This window comes from Cnephaeus nilssonii (assembly GCF_951640355.1).
Source record: "Cnephaeus nilssonii genome assembly, chromosome: 3".
Lineage (NCBI taxonomy): Eukaryota > Metazoa > Chordata > Mammalia > Chiroptera > Vespertilionidae > Cnephaeus > Cnephaeus nilssonii.
Window position 1 is genome coordinate 53,587,182 of NC_137074.1, and position 20,368 is coordinate 53,607,549.

At 44.7% G+C, this 20,368-nt stretch overlaps 1 protein-coding gene across 13 annotated transcripts in view; it reads right to left on the minus strand.

The window, feature by feature from the left end:
* Positions 1-1,958: 1,958 nt before the first annotated feature.
* Positions 1,959-20,368, minus strand: part of RUBCN (rubicon autophagy regulator) — a 62,736-nt gene continuing 44,326 nt past the window's right edge. For 5 of the 13 annotated variants that reach the window (XM_079766414.1, XM_079766409.1, XM_079766411.1 and 2 more), the window contains 12 exons: positions 19,949-20,159; positions 19,114-19,215; positions 16,569-16,643; positions 11,844-11,907; positions 10,406-10,538; positions 9,343-9,488; positions 8,774-8,838; positions 8,042-8,280; positions 7,463-7,524; positions 6,872-7,025; positions 4,902-4,995; positions 1,959-4,674 (listed from right to left, as the gene is read on the minus strand). In XM_079766414.1, the coding sequence (XP_079622540.1) occupies positions 4,496-4,674; positions 4,902-4,995; positions 6,872-7,025; positions 7,463-7,524; positions 8,042-8,280; positions 8,774-8,838; positions 9,343-9,488; positions 10,406-10,538; positions 11,844-11,907; positions 16,569-16,643; positions 19,114-19,215; positions 19,949-20,159 (1,524 nt within the window). In that variant the 3' untranslated portion in view covers positions 1,959-4,495. The remainder of the gene's footprint in view (positions 4,675-4,901; positions 4,996-6,871; positions 7,026-7,462; positions 7,525-8,041; positions 8,281-8,773; positions 8,839-9,342; positions 9,489-10,405; positions 10,539-11,843; positions 11,908-16,568; positions 16,644-19,113; positions 19,216-19,948; positions 20,160-20,368) is intronic. The other 8 variants (XM_079766418.1, XM_079766417.1, XM_079766420.1 and 5 more) reach the window with 3 other exon arrangements.

Consider the following 20,368-nt stretch of genomic DNA (forward strand, 5'->3'; position numbering starts at 1 on the left):
AGCAAAAGCATCCTTATCAGCAAGGACCTTCAAAGGGTCATTTCATCTGTCCATTTGCTTCCACGTAGGACAGTTCCTTATTTGAACGGCCACCTGGCAAGTCATTCATTCATTCCATTCATTCACTTGTTTGTTGCTCTATTCGGGGAAAAACACTAAATAACAAGATTGTGTGAGAAGTGATCTAACAGGAGGTTTAGTGAGAGTCTAGGGCTCACAAAGGGTGAGTACAGTAGAATGCTGTCGGGGAAGGCCCGGATGTAGCTGAGTTAGCTCTTGAAAGGAGGAAAGATCAAGGTATATTTGGGAAACTGCTCGTGGTTCAGGGAATGTCAAGAGATCTGGCTAGGAAGCTGCAGTGTGGCCATGTATTGAAGATTCGTTATGTGCCAGGGGAAGGGACCAAACTTTATCATATGGGGAGAGAATACTGGTTTTAGGCAAGAGAGTGTGACCCTGCAGAAAGGCTTTCTGTCCTCCCCACTCTGTATCCACACTATGGAGGGCAACAGGTTCCCAAATAGTTGATGGCTGATTCAATAGGAAAAGACTGGCATGGCTGGAGACAGCTGAGATGTAAGAAAAGAGCCTGATTTGCCTTAACCGGTTTGGCTCAGTGGATAGAGTATCAGCCTTCGGACTGAAAGGTCTCAGGACTGAAAGGTCCCAGGTTCGATTCCGGTCAAGGGCTCGTACCTTGGTTGCGGGCACATGCCCAGTGGGGGGTGTACAGGAGGCAGCTGATTGATGTTTCTCTCTCATCAATGTTTCTAACTCTCTATCTCTCTCCCTTCCTCTCTGTAAAAAATCAATAATATGTATTAAAAAAAAAAAAAGAGCCTGATTTCTGTGCTAGTGGTAGAAAAGGAATGAGATAGATTTAATTTAAAGAGAGAAATCAGCCCTAACCGGTTTGGCTCAGTGGATAGAGCATCGGCCTGTGGACTGAAGGGTCCTAGGTTCGATTCCGGTCAAGGGCATGTACCTTGGTTGCAGGCACATCCCCAGTAGGGGGTGTGCAGGAGGCAGCTGATCGATGTTTCTCTCTCATTGATGTTTCTAACTCTCTATCCCTCTCCCTTCCTCTTTGTAAAAAATCAATAAAGTATATTTAATTAAAAAAAGAGAGAGAGAAATCAATTGAACTTAATGATGGGTAGTAGGAAGGAGATAATATTTTACTAGCCAAACATGCCACCTGACTCAGAGAGGAAGGAGTCGAAGACAATTAAATTTAGAAACTGGGGTGAATAATGATTAGGTTTTGGAAAATAGGATATTTGTTTCATATTCATCTCAGATTTGAGTGTTCTATTGAGGCTCTTCTGGTTGGGGATGAATAAGGGTCATGGAGGGGGACATGCTCAGAAAGTTACAGGGTGGAGCTGGAGCTCCATTGGGCCACAAGGTAGAAACTCAGAGCCAGCTGCCCATAGAAGTGGAGACTAAAGCACCTAAGACAGGGGTGGGGAGCATCTAGCCTGTGGGCCGTATAAAGCCCACGAAATCATTTGGTCTGGCCCTGCCAAGGCATTAGGGGTGAGTTAATTAAATGTTTGATCAAATATAGCAGGCTAATTTTGTATGGCCCTCAAATGATGTTATAAATATCCAAATGGCCCTTGGCAGAAAAAAGGTTCCCCACCCCTGACCTAAGATGTTGTGGAGAGGAAGACAAGCCTCACCGTAAGTGACAGTTACAGCACGGGGATGGACAGGGGGCACCCCCGTGCGCTGGGAAGGACTACGTGCCACACGAAGAAATAGAAGTCTGGAGAGCTGACATGATCTGCGCAAAGTCACATAGCAAGTCAGTGACAAAGCTTCTAATCCCCTTTCCCTGAACTGTAAGATCCACTTCCCTGGAATTCTAACACAGACGCCGCCTGAATTTTCAGATGTGCCTTCTTTACAGTAGATGTCCGTACTTGACTACCAGTTCCTGAGAGTCCGGGCAGGCAAATAAAAGGCAGAATTTTATTTCCTTAGTTTATTAAAGAGGACAATGAGCTGTTAGGTATGTGTGAATTACAGCAAGTAGGAATCCAGTTCAGAACATGAGTTGTATACACACAACATCTCGATTTAGACTCTTGCTCCTTTTATGTTAATTTAGCAAAAAGCTCTAAAGCCTTAGCGGAGAAAGTCAATTACAGCTTCATTTAAGTGGAAAATATTTGCCTTCCACTCTTCTGCTGTGTCTTGAATCTTGTCTCCACCTAGTAAGCAAACGTTTTTCCCTTTATTCATAGAAAAGAATACTTCCTCCCTCCCATTTCATTCAGAAGGAACTCTCTTCAGTGCATTCAAAGCGTCTCCCCACAAGAGCAGGGACTCTCAGATACTGGTTAGTTGCAAAGTGCTTTCAAAATATCCCACCCTCATTCCTCTCTCTCCCGCACGCTCCAATAAATAAATAAACGGGTCTTTGGACAGTGATGACAGCAGAGTGTCAGGGTCACTAAAACAGATACGCAACCTAAAGGGACGGGGTGGGGAGGTGAAGGGAAATAGGCGAGAACCCAGCAGCAGGTGAGACTGTTGAGCTCGGCTTTGGAAACGGTGTCAGCATTTTCCATCCTCTGATCCTCTGCTAATATGAAACAGGCAGCGCAAAGATGAGAGGACCTCTCTCCTCCAGTGTAGTGACGTGGAATGAGGAGCTGGATTTGTCATTTCAACCAAAACTGGAAGTAGAGCTCACCGTTTTTACAAACCCCTGAATCCGAATCTCGGGCTTCGTGAGCCTTGAGTTTGATGGGATCATTCCCCAAACTCCTTGAAGGACAAGAGAGCTGCTGGTCAGTCCTTCAGAACAGGGCTGGGCTGGAGGCGTGGCTTTCAGAGACTCCTCCACGAATTAAAGGGAGAACAGCCCCAGGGTCTTCCAAGTTTGAGGCAGAGGGACCACTGGTGCACACCTCCCTGCTCCCCTTCCCCCGTGGTGCCTAAGATCTGACTGTCACCTTCCAGTCCCTGCTACTTCCTGTGAGACTCCTGGTTGCCTCCAGCTCAGGCACTTAATCAGCTTCCACCAACCATGTGCAACTTTCCGTCCAGCTTCCCGGGGCAGCACGTACGCCAGGTTTTCCCGACTAGCAAGCGACTATGGAAAGACAGGTACACGGGAACAAGTCAGTCCCAGAACAAAAATGCTGTGGGTTTTAGGTCACAGAGCTGCCGGCCCTTGGAGCAGCGACCCTAACCAGTGTTTTAGAAACAGGTCAGGAGCTTCAGCAACTTAAGAGCAGCCACAAACATACATGGTCCCGTCAGAAACTCCTCCCATCAAACACCCATGGAAAAAAGGGGTGTGTGTGTTAAAGTTAGTAATATGAAAAGGATCAATAAACATATAACTATCCCCAAGCTAAAGAGTTAAGTGCATAATTGACGTAAAGACTCTTATACTCACAAACACAAATTGTCAAGTTCTCTAACACGACTAATCGCAGGATGCTTTTCCCAACTTTGACCAAAAAAAAACTAAGGCAAGAGATCAGCCACCAGGGAGGGTCCCAGCTCTGTTACAGGATGGGGAAAGAGAGAATGGAGTTGGGCCCTACTTTTACCCAGAATCACAATGACCACCTAACAGAGGATGCAGTGGCAAGAGACCCACCAAATGAGATGGCGGATGGGGTTTCTGTCCTCAGTTTAGGATGGCATCAGGGTCTTGTCTGAGCTTGAAAAATCAGACCTGCACCAGAGGTAGGGACTCTATCACCTAAGAGGAGACCAACAGCTTCTCTGACTGAATAAATTCTCCTTAATCAGCCTCATTTATGCGTGTGGTAAGGCTATCAGTGGGCCTGGCTGAAGTACTAGTTCTGTTCTTGGCCCATCAGGGTAGATAAAGGAAGTCCGTGAGCGGTCACATCACCTGCACCTAGGACTTCAAGCGAGGAAGCCAAGGCTGCCTCTGTGAGGCCTCTGGATCCCAGGGGAGTAATAATGCTGTTTCTATGGCCTCAAAAGTAGCGAAGTAAGCTGGACAGAGTGTCCACAATGCTGTCCGCCCTCTGCCGCTTCTCCTCAGGGCATGGTCTGCCCTACTTCAGGACTGGGAGGGAGAAAGCTCCATCCTGTTTCAGCAGCAAAGGAGAAGTGAGTTGGTTGAGACAGGCCTGGCTCGGAGGCTCCAGAACTAAAACAAAATGAAACTGGAAATGATACTTGAGATGCAGCTGCAACCGGATCTGGTCCAAGTGAAGGAGGCCATGGATGTCACTGTCCATTCCCCTGGCAGAGGCACTCCAAGCTTCCCTTAGGGACCCATGTGTCAGTTCTGATGGAAATTCCTGGTACCTACAATCTGTCACAGCAGACTGGACCCCACCAACCCAACAAAGGTTGGCTCTATATGGACATTAGACAAGTCATTAAAAAATGATAATAATGATAATAAAAAAAAAGAGGGGCAAGTCCTTAAAAGGGCGGCTCAGTTCCGCGTTGTGTGACCCGAGCCCCGGGAACAGGGCGTGGCGTGCGTTCTTCAGGTGGTCTCCAGGATGGTCGCCTCCAAGGCCAACGCTTCCGTGGGCTCCTCCTCATAGTCTGACGTGTAGGGCTCCAGGCTCTGCTTGGCCAGCAACTCCCGCCGGGCCTGCAGCCGCTCACACCGCGGACAGCTTCCACATTTGAAACAAGCTTTATGGTAACACGCTTTACATTCTGTTCGGGATGGAAAGGTGACAGAGAAGAGCACAGGCTGTATTACCTCGGGCTGGGAGTGAGTTGCCGCTACACCCCTTTCCGCCTCGCGGCCCCGGGTGCCTGCGGTAAACACAGGGAGCTGCTGAATCAGGCCAGACGCTTACTAATCGGGGTGGCTGAAGGGAAGTACACTAGCTTTGTGTTCAGTCTTATCTGCCCACTCCACACCTGGCACCAGCCCTCACCTTCACAGGTCCGGCATTTATGGAGCTCAAAAGGGAAGATGATGTCATCCTCATTCTGACAGAACTCGCAGATGAAGCCCTTGGCTTGGCAGAGCTGGGGAGGAAAGGGACAGGCAGCAAAATGAGGGACAGAACCCCAGGAACTGGCACAAGAAGGTGAATAAAAGTGAAGTGTGGGGGGGGAATATAAATGAGATTTAAATGGGCTCTCAGGTGTTTTCCCACTTTCAGAAAAGAGACCCAGGCTAGACTCAGAAGTATGAGAGGCAAACTAGGACCAGGCCGGGCAGTGTTAGACAAAACTTCAAGGTGGAGATGAGAGGCATGAGTTTCAGAAACTCCACCCATGAGTATGACTCCCAGTGAAAAGAAGAAAAGTGCCTAAAAGGCTTCCTAAAGTCAAAATTCCAGTATGGGTAATGATTTTATCTTGAAACTAGAGGCCCAGTGCACGGATTCATGCACTGGTGGGGTCCCTTGGCCTGGCCTGCGGGGATCAGGCCGAAACCGGCCCTCCAATATCCCCCAAAGGTTCTCAGATTGCAAGAGAGCACAGGCCAGGCCGAGGGACGCCACTGGTGTACGATTGGGGCCAGGGAGGGACCACGGGAGGGTTCCAGGGCCTGTCCGGCCTGTCTCATCCAGTCCCGGGGGGCCCCGGCCAGGGAGGGACCTTGGGAGGTTAGCCGGCTGGGGAGGGACTGCGTGAGGGCTCCAGGGCGTGTCCAGCCATCTTGCCCAGTCCCAATCGGGGCCAGGGAGGGAGGGACTGTGGGTGGGCTCCAGGGCTTGTCTGGCCCATCACACCCAGTCCCAATCGGCCAGACCCCAGCAGCAAGCTAACCTACCAGTCAGAGCACCTGCCCCCTGGTAGTCAGTGCATGTCATAGCAACTGGTCAGACGGTCGGACACTTAGCATATTAGGCTTTTATATGTATAGATAGGAACTACAGCCAAATAAGATAAAATGTGAAGGCAAGAATATTTCTCCAAAATAACACCCAGCCTCGAGTCACGTTATAGCTACGTCTTTCCAATTGCCCCTGACACACAGGATCTCTGCATATGCCCCATTTAAAGCTCTAATTCTGGGACTATCACAGGAACACAAACTGGGCATATTATAAAATGGGAAATTCTAAAAATAACATTTCTGCCCTGGCCAGTGTTGCTAAGTGGTTAGAGTGTCGGCCTGTGCACTGAAAGGTCTCGGGTTCGATTCCTGGCCAAACGTGGGTTGCAGGTTCAACCCCCAGCCCTGGTCGGGGTGCATGTGGGAGGCAACCAATCGATGTGTCTCTCTCGCATTGATATTTCTCTCTCTCTCCCTCTCTCACCCTCCCTCCCTTCCACTCTCTCTAAAAATCAATGAAAACAATATCCTCAGGTGAGGATTAACAAAAAATAATAATAAAATAAAATTTCTGAATTTCTGGCATGTTGGGTATATCAAGAACAATAATTTGAATCTATAGAACAATTAAAGCTTACAAAATGCTTTCACATAAATTATTTCATCAATCCTCTATAATACTGAGATGAAAGGACAGTGGGTATTAATTACTAACTTCATTTTTAGAGACAAGAAAATTGAGGCTTACCTCAGAGAGGGCAAGGTATTTCCTTTGGTCACAGTGACTGAAAATGCTAAAGTCAAGACCCAGGCCCTCTCCAGATGCTAACAGAGGTCCTCATCCCACATCATGGTAATTCTCTGGTGAAGGTCTGCTTAGAACTGCCCAGTTACTCAGAGGCAATGCCAGCACCAAACCCTCTCCTAATTCTAGATTCTTTCCATCTGGATGATTTAGCTATTCATCCTAGGGACAAGCAATCCTGTCCAGTTTCTCTCTCAGTGTTGACAGGCCATTTCAACTTCCTGGAACTAAATGGCAAGAACCCTGGGTCCACCCCAAACCTGTATCCCTAGGCAAGGGTCCAGTCACACACTAAAGTGAGACTTTCTTACCATGCATCGCTCCACATGGGCAGCCCCCGCCCTGGTGAGCTCAGCAAGCCGGGGCCCCAGCTCCCCCTTCCTGGTTGCAGTGAGGTCATTCAGCGAGTACAGGTGGAGATCCTCTGTCAGGTGGCCTGGAACTGCGTCAAAGGAATCCAGAAGGCTACAGGAGTGGAGGGGAGGTGCGTGGGAGCAGACAGTGAACACCAGAGTAGAAGGATCTCTATCCATAAGCAGGATAAGGGAAGAGAAGGGGTCCAGGCAGAGGTAATGAAGTGGGCAACACTCAGCCAGCCTAGGTGCTCCAGGCCACCCCCACCCTCCCACACTACCAGGTGTCTGGGTGGCAGGAGTGACTTTTATACCCTTTTGCAGAGGGATTATGACAGCTTGCAAAAAGTTTTGGGCCTGCCCTGGAGAGAATCACCACAGATTTCTCCTTCCAGAGAGAATACAGACAGCTACTGCTTCTCATTTACCTTTTCTGGAATTTTCTGCAACATCCCCCTACTCTCCTTCTACACACAACAAGGGCCAACTGCTGGGACATGTTCCTTTCAGAGACATTAACTCAGCCAGAGGCCTCCACGCAAGACTTACTCTTTGGCCAATCGGCATGTCTTGAACATGTTCTTCATGTGATACAGCTGGATCCGCAGCAGCTGAGGAGACAGATGTTGTGGTGGTGGGTGGGGGTAAGAAAGGGTATGAAAAGAAGAGAAACAACCATTAGATCAGTACCTTTAAACCTGAGAGTCCGACTGTTCTCTATACCTGTAACTTAACAACTCACTTCAAAGTGACCTCCAGTCAGCCCCTCTGTTGGGTCAGTCTCACAAATCACATACACAGTTAGGAGCCGCTAAGAAATCCAGAATTCAGATTTCCCAATTGAGACCCTATTCTCCACTCATAATATTTTCAGAGAAGGGAGAAATCCTGCTGTTGCCATTGAGTGCTATCTATAGCTTCAGAGCTGCCTTGGCAGGTTTCGGATTCTAACTAGACAGACACCTGGGAAATGGCAAGAGGAAGTACACAGGGACAGTATGAACGGTGAGATGTGACAGCAATGACACGGTGACAACGAGAAGCATGGCGATCTTGGGAAAGTCTGTACGAACACAGGGAGAAGATGCGAAGGGTAATCTATGATGTGACCTTTTTCACGGGTCTTACCCGAACTTGATTGAGCAGCTTGACCTTCCTGTAGAGGGCGCTGTTGATGTCCTGCACATTGAAGAGAGGATCATTCCAGATCTTAATGAGCAGGTCCTTGGAGAAATTGCTGACATAATACTTGCTGAAGTCCCACTTGCGCAGAACCCGGCTGGGGATAACCATCTGGGCGTTCTCGTGGCAGCACTGACAGAAGTACTTGCCCAAGTACTCACAGTACCGCAGCCGCTTGATGTAATCTAGAAAAACCAGGAAGTCAAAAGGTGAGATGTGTCTTTCCCTTCTATATAAGCTGGTGAAGAGCAGGAGGAACGGCCAGGGAATACCAGGAGTCCTGGGGTGGGACTGGGACAGCATCAGCAATGGGTGTTACCACCTCTGTTCCAGCTCCCCAAGTTGGCAGCAACCTATGTAGTGGGGCCTGTGGCTTCTGTGTACCATCCTGGAGGCACCTCAGAAAACAAACCCTGCCAGAGTTGGTATCCTCCAAGAACCTGGTCAGAAGTACCAAATTTTCCCTGGTATACACTCCTGGCAAGGTGCTCCTAGACATAACTCCCCTCTGACTGCCAGTGTTCTTGCCTAGTCTTATCCCTTCCCCTCCAGGCCCCTGCCCTCCTTTTCCCAATTCTGTCACCTCCTCTTATAACCTCTCTGACCAGATCTCCCTGCCCAAATGAGTGAGAGGGTAAAGCCCTTGGAGTCAGTGTGGGGGCCAGAGAAGATACTCACCAGGGTCAGTCCGGATGCCACATCCTGCACAGCGGTAATTCTGCTTGGCCACAGCAATTTTCCTCCTGTGGAAAGGGGAAGGGAGCGGATTGGCAGATACCAGCAGCAAGAGGCCTCCGAGATGTAAAGGATGAGAACGCAAACATGGGGCTCTTGTTAAGGCTGGGAAGAGAGGAGCATTCACCTATTTTTTAAGAATTAGACAAACGGAACCTATTGGGAGAACCAATTCAAACTAAGGATTAATAGAATTTAGGTCTAGGCAACAATTCTCCTCAATAATGAATCACCCTTTCTGTACAAATGTAAGAGATGAGAAGTAGTAAAGAAGAGAGAACAATAGAAAAGACAAGCAATCATCCAAGGATATAAGACTAACTTCCAGGTCGCTCTGTGAAGGAATGGTAGGATTGAGTAAGACTTACAGACAAGATGGAAATCCTCTCCCGCGGCCTCTTAGAATTGTGGGGGATGTACAGTTAGATGCAGAGATAGGAGGATGAAGAGATAGCCCTGACAATCCGAAGAGAATGTATCTTGTTCAGGGGACACAGTCACTGGCTACTCACGTGGGGGCTGGATGAACATTAAAAATTATCTGAGGCCGGGGTGGGGCCCACTCCAGGTTGCCACGAACACGGATACGCAGTTTGTAGATGTCAGCATGCTGCCCATCATCTGGTGAGATGGGCAGTGAGTCAGGGATGGGCAGGAGCTGCAGGAGAAAAGCACAGGGTGATCGAACATAAACAGTCTGAGGGAACACAGATGCTTGAACCTTCTGGCCATGAAAGAAGCACAGTCAATGAAAGATTTCAGGAAGATCACAGGTAAGAGCTTCAGGGAACCTTGGCCCTGGAAACCAGGAGACACCAGGCTCCTGGAAGTAAGAGCCTTGGTTCCCAGAAGCAAAAGGAACAGGAGCAGCAGCCCAGCTGGTAACACCCATCGCGGATGCTGTCCCAGCCCCACCCCGGACTCCTGGTATTCCAGAGTGCTTCATGCCTTATTCAACTGCAGAACAAAGAAGAATCTGAAAAATTCCCTTTTTCACAGTCTCTCAAAGGTGGTCACTCACAGGAGGTCGGCCTCTGGGTCTAGTCAGCAGTCATGTGGATTAAGGACAGTGGAGGAGCCATTATCTGTTTTTGTTTTTGTTTTAAAATTTGTGTTTACATTTTATTTTATTTTTTTAATATATTTCTTTATTGATTTCAGAGAGGAAGGAAGAGGGAGAGGAGAAAGAGATAGAAACATCAATGATGAGAGAGAATCACTGATCGGCTGCCTCCTGTACGCCCCCTACTGGGGATCGAGCCTGCAACCCGGGCATGTGCCCTTGGCCAGAATCGAACCTGGGATCCTTCAGTCTGCAAGCCAATGCTCTATCCACTGAGCCAAACTGGCTAGGGCGCCATTATCTGTTTTGACAATTGCTAGGGAAAACCTAGGTAAGCATTCATTCATTCATTCATTCATTCAACAAATTTGTAAGAATGGCTTCTGTGAGTAAGGCAGGAAACACATAGGCTCATTCTAGATTGGGGACATGTGACAAAAGAGAACAATATCAGAAAGGCTCACAACCTCCTGGGGCTGGACAGGGGGTGGAGAAAAAGCGGAAGAATCTACCTTCTGAGGGGCATCATGCTCTGGTACTAGCCACTCTAGCTCTGAGGCGGCTGGGAGCTGCATCCCCTCAAACTGCTTCAGGAGCCCCATGGCTACTGCCTCAGCGGACGTGGAGTGGAGGAAGCAGTGGGAGCTGGAAAGAAGAGATTCAAGGAAGGCTGAACATAGAGAAAAGACAGGAAGACGGAGCCTTCCTTTAGGGACCTGCTACCACACGCAGTGACTTCTGGGCGGAGAGAACACCCACAGCAATCCCAGTCTGTAAGCTTCTTTTCCTATCATCTTTAGACACATGTGTATAGTGGAAAATATACTGGTCTCATAGTCCTGAGACTTAGGCTCGTATCCCACTTATCTGCAATACATGGCACTGCTAGTTAAGAATTCTGCATCACTTCAGTTTCTCTATACTTCAGTTTCTTTACCGCAAATAGGGATCATAATGCCTGTTTACAAAAATAAAGTGAGTAAACTGCTTTGTGGACTATAAAGAGCTACTGTTACTCCCAAATGAGCTACTACAATGTGGAAACTGTCCAATTTGACTTCAGAGTCAGAAATTATGATCACTCTTTTTTATTTTGAGGCCCAATCTTCTGGGGACCTCTGGTATAATCTGTTAGGAAAGAAGGAACAATCCATACAGCGAGCTTTGCCTCCACCAGAGCCCACCCTGTTTGAACCATTGATCTTCTGCTCTCTTGCCCTGGGCTTCCCACCATCGATCAGGCAGGCCCATCACTTAACCTTGCCTCTTTGTGAATTTGGATGGCTTCATCCATGGTCTTTCCCATCCTTATGCCAAGAACCATGTTTGTTTCTCCATATACCCTAAGGTTTATTTATTTATTTTTTTTTTTTCTAATTACAGTTTACAGTCAACATTATTTTGTATTAGTTTCAGATATTCAGCATCGTGGTTAGCTAATCTTATACATTACAAAGTGATCCCCTGACATTACAATTACCCACCTAGCACCATAGATAGTTACTACAATATTATTGACAACACTCCTTGTGCTGTATTTTACATCCCCTGACTATTTTGGAACTACCAATTTGTACTTCTTAGACCTAACAAATTCACTTCTGAGTAGGTATCTGAAGAAACCTAAAACACTAATTCGAAAGGATTTATGCACCCTTATGTTCACTGTTACACTATTTACAATAGTCAAGATATAGAAGCAATCCTAGTGCCCATCAATAGATGTGGATAAAAAAGTTGTGGTACATATATACAATGGAATATTGCTCAGCCATAAAAAAAGAATGAAATCTAACCATTTGCAACAGCTTGGACATCCTACAGGGTATTATGCTAAATAAAATAAGTCAGACATAGAAAGGCAAATACCACATGATTTCACTTATATGTGAAATCTAAAAAACAAAATAAATGAACAATGATTTTACTTATTTTTTAAGAAGTACTTACAAGGTCTGGGAAGAGGAAATCAAGGGTTTGTTGTTTGAGGCTGTGCTCCTTCTGATGTCAGCATCTAAACAGAAATCAGAGATGAGGGGAGTGAGGGATAATAATGGAAACCTTTCCAAGCTACTGCAGCTAAGCACTCAGGGTGGCATCTAGGTGCTACATTCTATGCAGGATAAGCAGCAAAGTCCAGGTGAAGCTCTGCACATAATTTATAGTTTGGCTCTGTTCAAGTCACAGCCAGGCTGAATTAGTGACAGTAAGCATAGCACTGAGAAGGTCACAGTGGCTACAAATCCAGGTGAAATAGCAAACTCAGACTTGGTGCAAGGCAGTGAACAAGAAAAGGCACACAGGGACACGCCCTATACCAAGCAGAAACACGAAATAAATTACTCCACTCTCTCCCTCATTATCTAAATCTCAAGCCCTCTTAAATAATAAACTCTCAGAGGCAAGAGCTCTATCTAGCTGTTTTCCGTAACAGAATCAATACCTAACACAGAATGTGGATCACAGAAGTTACTCATAAAATATATATGGAATTGGAACTTTTCTCCTAACATCTGATCACTATTACTATTGCCTCTGAATGTGAGAAGTCTGTCCATATCCTTAAAAAAAGCTTCATGGGAAGGTTTCCTTCCTGTCTGGTAGTAAAGAATTTCTCAGGGAAGAAAAGAATTTCCCTGTGGCTTGGCAACTCCCCGGAGATGCTTGGTAAGCAACAAATTTGCACAAAGCTGTTATTCAACATGATCTTTAAGCATAATTGCAGAAAACTACGGCAGACTTTTCAGCACATATTTCTGATAAAGGATTTTGAAGAGGATTTCTAATAATGATATGTCTGAACCTCCAGAGACCTCATCTACCCAAATACTTTCATGGGGGGAATGTGAAATATAGCAGTCATGTCTAAGAAAGGGAAATAGAATCTATTCAGTCATGAAAACAAGACTGTTCAGATAAATCTAATCCCTCATTTCCTTTGATGCCCAATGAAAAGAGCTTCTTTTCCTAATTAAACCTACACAATGATCAATCTACTGCATTCAAGCCTCTCAGTAGAGCTCACATGACATCACTCTGCACTTGGCTATGAGTAGCTCAATTGTTCTCCACATTTCCTCTCTCTATATTTTTTGAATGTACCATGTGAGAAAATGAGATCGTATCTAATTCTTCTGTTTGGCCCTAAAATACTTAACACAGGCTCTGTATACAAGTATATACTCAAATAATATTCCTAACAAACCAATGTCTTCAAAGCTATATACACAAGAGAAAAGAATTAAAATCTGTCAATTTTCATATGCTTTCTAAGCATAGCAAAACTCAAGAAAGAAACAGCATTTTTTTACTATTAAATAACAAATTTTATTTTATTTAACGAATAAGTTCACATATATCATAATTATCTGCCTGAATTTGCACCATCAAAATCCAGATCCCAATATGCTGCTAGTTGTCTAGTCCATTCTAGATAGTGCTAATGGAGGAGAAAAAAATTCTAGGCAATGGCAGACCTTCATGGACCATTTGGTTTGTACCATTTATGTGACTAACACTTACACTGTCTTGGATTGTGCTTAAGTCTTGCCTTGTCCTTATAACCTCAGAGTGTTTTATACATAATAGGTTTTTAGAAACCATTTCTCAAATAAATGATTAATTGGCTAAAAGCAAAAAGCAAACTTTAGCTTGTTTGGCAGTGATAAAAAAGGAAAAATGAGAGAAGATCTTAGACAGATATCCATGAATAAAGAGTTAACTAATGCTGTTACTTTAGGGTCAGGCTATTAAAGAAAACAGCAGAGAGGAGAGGTGATTGATATTTCATGATTGCTATGGAAACCATCATCTTCATAAAAACTATTCAGCAATTCTTCATATTCAAAGAGAGAAAGTATTATTTTCTTTGAGAGAAAAAATTAAACTTTCCTCTTTGGAAAATATAGTCAAGTCATACTTTATCACGTTTCTTCTTCTTCTTCTTTTTTTTTTTATCATAGGTGCAATGATTTCCTAGCTCATCGTGAATACTTCCAAGAGTGTGGAAGGCCATAGAGATCTGGATGTCAAGATCTTACCCCAGGAGTGGAGGGGAAAGGCAGCACCTGATATCATAAGGGACATGACTCCTGACACTGGTCAAGTACCATGAAGGCCTGTGGGTACTGGGCTTCTGCAGCATCCTGTTGACTGTCTAGTCAGTCCAAGCAGATGAATAAGTAATGTGGTTGGAATACTAGTCAAGTATTTGGATAAAAGTAGACACGGGTCTAAGATAATTAGGGTGTAAAGAGAGAGGAGGAAGCTATTCATCTGGATGGATTGCATGTACCCCAAATGAAAACACTTTAGAAAGAACTCTGAGAAGCTTTCTTTCTGAGGGGAAGTTAACATAACTATGAAACTTTTTATCAATTCAGTTACAGAAACATATTTCAAATGTTTCTGATGCTTTAATAGGACAAGGCTATTACTACTGACTGAAAAAGTTAAAAAAATAAAAAACAAACAACAAAAATAATGACGTTATAAGAACAATTTTTGCATGTCCAGATACTGAAATAGGGATACTCAGGGAAGAACTGGTTAAAACTTTGGTTTTGTTATAAAAGGGAGAAAAATTTTAAAGAGGGAGGGTAGGGAGAAGCAACTGACTACCTTGAATTGGATATAATTTAAAAACTTGTCAGAAAATACAGTTCATGAACTTCCCTCTTTATATATATTTACCCATTATCAATTTATTGCCTTTCAGCTGCAAACCTGTCCTTTGTTTGTTCTTTGATAGTGGAGCTGGACTTGTAAAAAGTAATCTTTTGCTAGCTGGTGCAATGTTAAGTTTTGTCAGTAGAGGGCACTGGAGGGACACTGGAGGAGGAAGGGGTTTCTCTTGCCCGTTGTTGTGTGCTCCTCCAGGCAGACGCCTGTGCTTGCCTGTCTCTCCCCAGCGTAAGCATGCCTTCCCATTGCCTTGCAGCCGAGTCCTACTAGTGCTACTTCCTCTCATAAATGGCTTTCCTTGGCAGCTCCTGGAAAAGCTTCACAGCAAGAACCACTTCCCCCAGCTCCCTTTGAGTTCTGAGGCATGGCACCTCCCTGGGGGAAGCCTCCTCTAGCACCCCAGAGAATGATTTCCTGGTGAAGGCTGTTGGCACGGCATCTGATGTGGACTGCATCCCCTGGCACACTCTCAGGGCTGCTCGGCAGCTACAGAGAACTTCTCTACCATCCAGGGAGCCAGGAGGTCTGAATCTCAGCCTCAGAGATGTGGCCCTCTTCTACATTTGTTCCTACCCCAGGTGCTCTACCTCAGTCGTAGGGATAGTGGCTGCTGCCTCTACCTGCTATTCCTGAATGTTCTACTGTTCTCTTTGCTCCTTATGAGCCAGTTTCCCATTACTTTGATCCCCCATTATAGTTAACAATTCTTTATATTAAACTTTCCCTATTCAAATTACTGTGTGGTTTCTGTCTCTTGATTGGACCTGACCAGATACATATGTGCAGAAGATTGAAATTGTAGGAGAATCTACAAAGGAAGATAATGAAGAACTGATGCAGCTGTAACTGACGAGGATAAAAGAGGGTTGAGGGTAAAAAGAACAACAAAACACTAAAACTAAAAAAGTTGAAAAGACTATCTGGAATTGGGAGCTTACGAATGATATCATACCAGCTTGGCAGACACCATCAGAAGAAAGGTAAGGTGAAAGAAGCCAGACACAAAAGATCAGATATTGTATGATTCTATTAATATGAAATGTCCAGAAAAAGGCAAAATCTACAAGAGACAGAAGGTAGATTAGCAGTGGACTGGGTCTTGAGGTGGGAAGGAGAATAGCTGTAAATGGGTATTTACTGGGATGGTGAAAATGTTCTAAGTCTAGATTGTGGTGATGGTTGCACAACTTGGTAAATTTACTAAAAATTATTATACACTTAAAGTGGTTAAATCTTGGTATGTAATTATGTGTCAGTAAAATTGTTTTTAAAAAAGAAATAGATGTTAATTAATACAAAGCTCTCTATGATCACAAGGTTTATATCCACTTTATTGCTAGAAGGAAGGCACTTTCAAATCTATTTCCTTCATAAACACTTCCGTTCCATATGGTTTATTTGATGAATCAGGATCTAAGAAAAGTGATTACATTAAGCAGAGTATTACATGTGCAGAGTATTTATCACAGATGATGTCCATAATATGATTCTTAATTTTTCCAAGGATGTTATAGATTCTGATGACCTTCCTAGGATAGTATCACAAGAGACACTTCAATAGTATAAATCATTTACAGTGATCAAAAAGAAACCTCTAGCCCTAGCTGGTTTGGCTCAGTGGATAGAGCATTGGCCTGCAGACTGAAGGGTCCCGGGTTCAATTCCGGTCAAGGGCACATGCCCAGGATGCGGGCTCGATCCTCAGTAGGGAGTGTGCAGGAGGCAGCCGATCAATGATTCTCTCTCATCATTGATGTTTCTCTCTCTCTCCCCCTCTCCCTTCCTCTCTGAGATCAATAAAAATTATTTTAAAAATAAATAAATAAAATAAAATGTCCCTAGCTGTCTTAAGCCCAGTTTTTCCCCGCTTGTTCTCCAGACCCTGTAGTCTTCATAAACTTGACAGGTGTCACATAAACTATGTATAAAGGCTAGTGCAAACATTCACACACATGCATGTATGAGCACACCCACGCTTGCAACGAAGGCTACCTGAAAACATCGAGGCCATTGACACTGAGAGTCCATTCTTTGACATGTGAGTCAGGTTAGATCCTTCGCTACCATCTGTGTAATAATGATTATAAAAAGGGGCCCTTTAGTATTCAGACAGGAAGTAAATCAATGAAAATGACAGTTCTGTACCACACATTCCTGGAATCAGGACTTGACTTTTGCTCGAACAGATGAAACTGCTCTTAGGAACTTAAATCTATAGGTATACTCTACAGGTATACTTTTCACTATAGCGTTGGTTCTCAACCAGGGGAAGATTTTGCCAGATTTTATAACTGGCAATGTCTGGAGACATTTTTTATTGCCATGGTTGTGCTACTAGCATTTTGTGGGTAGAGGCCGGGATGATGCTAAACATCCTATAATGCACAGGACAGTCTATCACCACAAAGAATTATGGGTTTAGAGTTTGAGAAACCCTGCCTTAAGGCCTTTTCCTTTAAGGATTTCTGTTTGGAACTGACTAGAGAGTTTGTTGATTAAACGTCTTCTCTGGGCCCACTGGTGTATTTCAGGCAATACACCTCCAGGCAAGCTGTTTCAAACTGGGCTCCTCCCAGCTTATACAGCTTCCCCGGGCTCTTTGTTTTTGCTGCAAGGAACAGACTTATCCATACCCAGTGAAGCAGCATGTTTTAAATTTACCTTAATATTACCCTCATGAAATTCTGTTGATTCCAAGAGAGAAGCAGAACCTTTTTATTCTTTTTTTTTAAATTTGGAGATCAATTCAATCACAGACTGTGGTATAATAAAAATATATATATTTGGTTTCTGGACCAGTTCCTTGCACAGAGCTCCTAAAATTCATTATTTCCTGAGTGACAGGAATGCCTTTTGTTATCCATAATGAGCCCCTTTCTATGAGCTTATACTATTTAATAGGGGGACTCCTGGGGACATCCAGATAGCTTGGGTAGGTCTGGTTACCAGAAGAAATTTTAGCCACAACCCCAATTTCCCAGGAGGGGAGAGGGCCTGGAGATTACGTTTAATCATGAAAGGTTAATGATTTAATCACTCATGCCTGCACAATGAAACCTTGATAAAAACTTACAGTGATGAGGACTGGGGGAGCCTCCTCGTTGGTGAACATATTGACTGGACAGTGGCACACCCTGACTCCACAGGACAGAGGTTCCTATGGACACTTTGGGACCTTGCCCTACACACCTCTCCATGTAGCTGTCCATTTGTAACTATAGTGCTTTCCTGAGTTCTGAGTCATTCCAGCGAATTACTGAACCTGGGTAGGGAGTCATGGGAACCCCTGAATTTGTCGTTGGCTAGGGAGACATGTGGTGATCCTGGTGACCCATCCATGGCTGGTATCTAAGCAGGGATAGTCTCATGGGATTATGACCCACGAGAGGTTAGGTCTGTGCTCCAGAAGTTAGTGTTAGAACTGAATTGTAGGGCCCTCAGAGTTGGTGTCAGAGAATTGGAGAATTGTTGTTGGAAAACCACATACAAACAAACAAACAAAAAATGAGTTTTAAGTGACTACTACTGTCATGAATAGAAATCAGATATATTAAGGAGAATACAGAAGAAAGATTTCCTGGAAACCTGGAAAAGTATGAGTAAAAATTCTATTTCTGAATGGGGAAGAAACCCAGCTACCACACCTAGAGGTCTGAGCAGGTGGATGAGTTCTCTGGATTAGTGTAAACAGGAAAGCAAAGCCTCATGCAATAAAAGATCTATCTATTCATCACCATGTTACAATGGAGAATTACAGGTACAATTCACCCTCTTTAAGAAAATTACTTGGTTTCTGGCCATGGGGGAAGAGCTATGTCCCTGAAGTGCTGTTTTTTGTTTGTCTGTTTGCTGCACTGATGAGAACTCAAAGAAATCTGATTTGCAGAAACGAATGAACCCATTAATCATTGGTTAACCTAATTTAACAACTGCCTTCCCAGATTATAACCCTCCCCTTCTCTATGCAGATATCTGTTATCCTCGGGTGAGGATCAACAAAACAAACAAAAGTTTGTGATTCTGCTAAGCTATTTGCCACTGGGAGGACAGAAAATAAAGCTCTACTTTGTAAACTTAATTTTTTCCTTTTTTGCTTCCCCTCCCCACTCGGTGACTCTGTCCTCTTCTCTTAGGATTATAATAAAGCTCCTTTTAAACACTTGGAAACAATTTCAGTTGTGTTATGGACTACAAGAGGATAGGATGATAATTTCATGTAGGAATGGGCCAGCCCGAGGCTCTTAGCAGGAGGAATCAAGAGAGAATCCAAAAGAAAGACGCAATTGAGGAAGAAGCACCAGGTGACTGCAACAACCAGTCCACTCCACCCGGAACACTTCCTTCCGGTATTCTTGTCTGCTTACATTTTGAAGGGGTTTTGTTTTTAGCAAGAGAGGCTGTCCCTTACAATAACCCACAGCATTCCACCATGGACCATATTGAAGACCACTACTTAGGGAAAACTTCTCAGCCCGTGATTCAAAATTAAAAGAAACCGGTAACGAAAGCTCCCTTGAAACCAAGTGCCACGTCTTACCTTGGATTTCCAATTCATCAACCTCATCGGCAGAGCCGGAGTCAGAGAACTGTGTGGAATCACGGGAGCTGAACTGGGAGCTGCTGGAAGTGACCCGAAAGCCTGTTAACATCAAGAAAAGGGAGGAGGGAATAAACAGGACAGAAAAACATCTCCTGCCCTAACCCGTTTGGCTCAGTGGATAGAGCCTCGGCCCTCGGACTCAAGGGTCCCAGGTTCGGTTCCGGTAAAGGGCTTGTACCTTGGTTGCGGGCACATCCCCAGTAGGGGGTGTGCAAGAGGCAGCTGATTGATGTTTCTCTCTCATGGATGTTTCTAACTCTATCCCTCTCCATTCCTCTCTATAAAAAATCAATAAAATATATATTTTTTTAATTTTTAAAAAAAAAGAACAACATCTCCTACTTCTTCGGGAGCCACAACAAAAGGGACCTGGTCTGACTTCAGCAGAGAAGTACACACAACCCTGGCAGAGATGCTGGGGAAGTGGAAACTAGTTCTGCTTGCTGGCCGATCCCCATTTCATTCGTGAAATTTATCAAGTGTCGTGTAAATAGTAGGTACTATTATCTGGAAGGGAATCTGGGGCCACTGGTCTTAGTTCTCCTCATATCAGAAACCTATTTTTGGAAGATATTTCTGAGGCAGGAAATGGATGAATTCTCGGAATCTGGTCTGGTACAAAAAAAAAAAACATAGAAAATCTTTTCTGACAGAAGAGAACGCTTGGCTTGGTGATAACCTCTCAAGTTAAGACAGGAAAGAAAACGCAGGAGGCACCCGTTCTCCTGAGGCAGGAAGAAGCAGGAAGAGAGGTATTCCAAGCCTCACTCACTTCCATGCTCCGTCTCCTGGTACCCAGGGAGCAGGTTCTTGGTGCGGATCTGCTGGCGGCGAAGGCGGATCTTCTGCTTCAGTTCCTGGATCTCTCTATCGCTGTCTTCCCCCTCCTCTTCCTCCTCTTCCAGACACTGGCTCATCATGTTGCACTTCATTAATTCAATGGCAGCAATCAAGGACTCTGAGATACTGAAGTGGGCATTCTCCTGGGGGAAGGAGAGCACCAAACAAGTTGTTCAGCAAGGGGTTAGAAGTATTGAACGCCTTCCTGACTATACTGTCGGAAATAAAGCTTCCAAGGCACACGCTACTGTTCTTCAAAACAGCCAGGGGAAGTGTATGGTTCTACTATAAGGAAAGCTGATGACCAGAAAACCCGTTCTACATTCTCTTTGCTCTCATACCTGTTCATGCC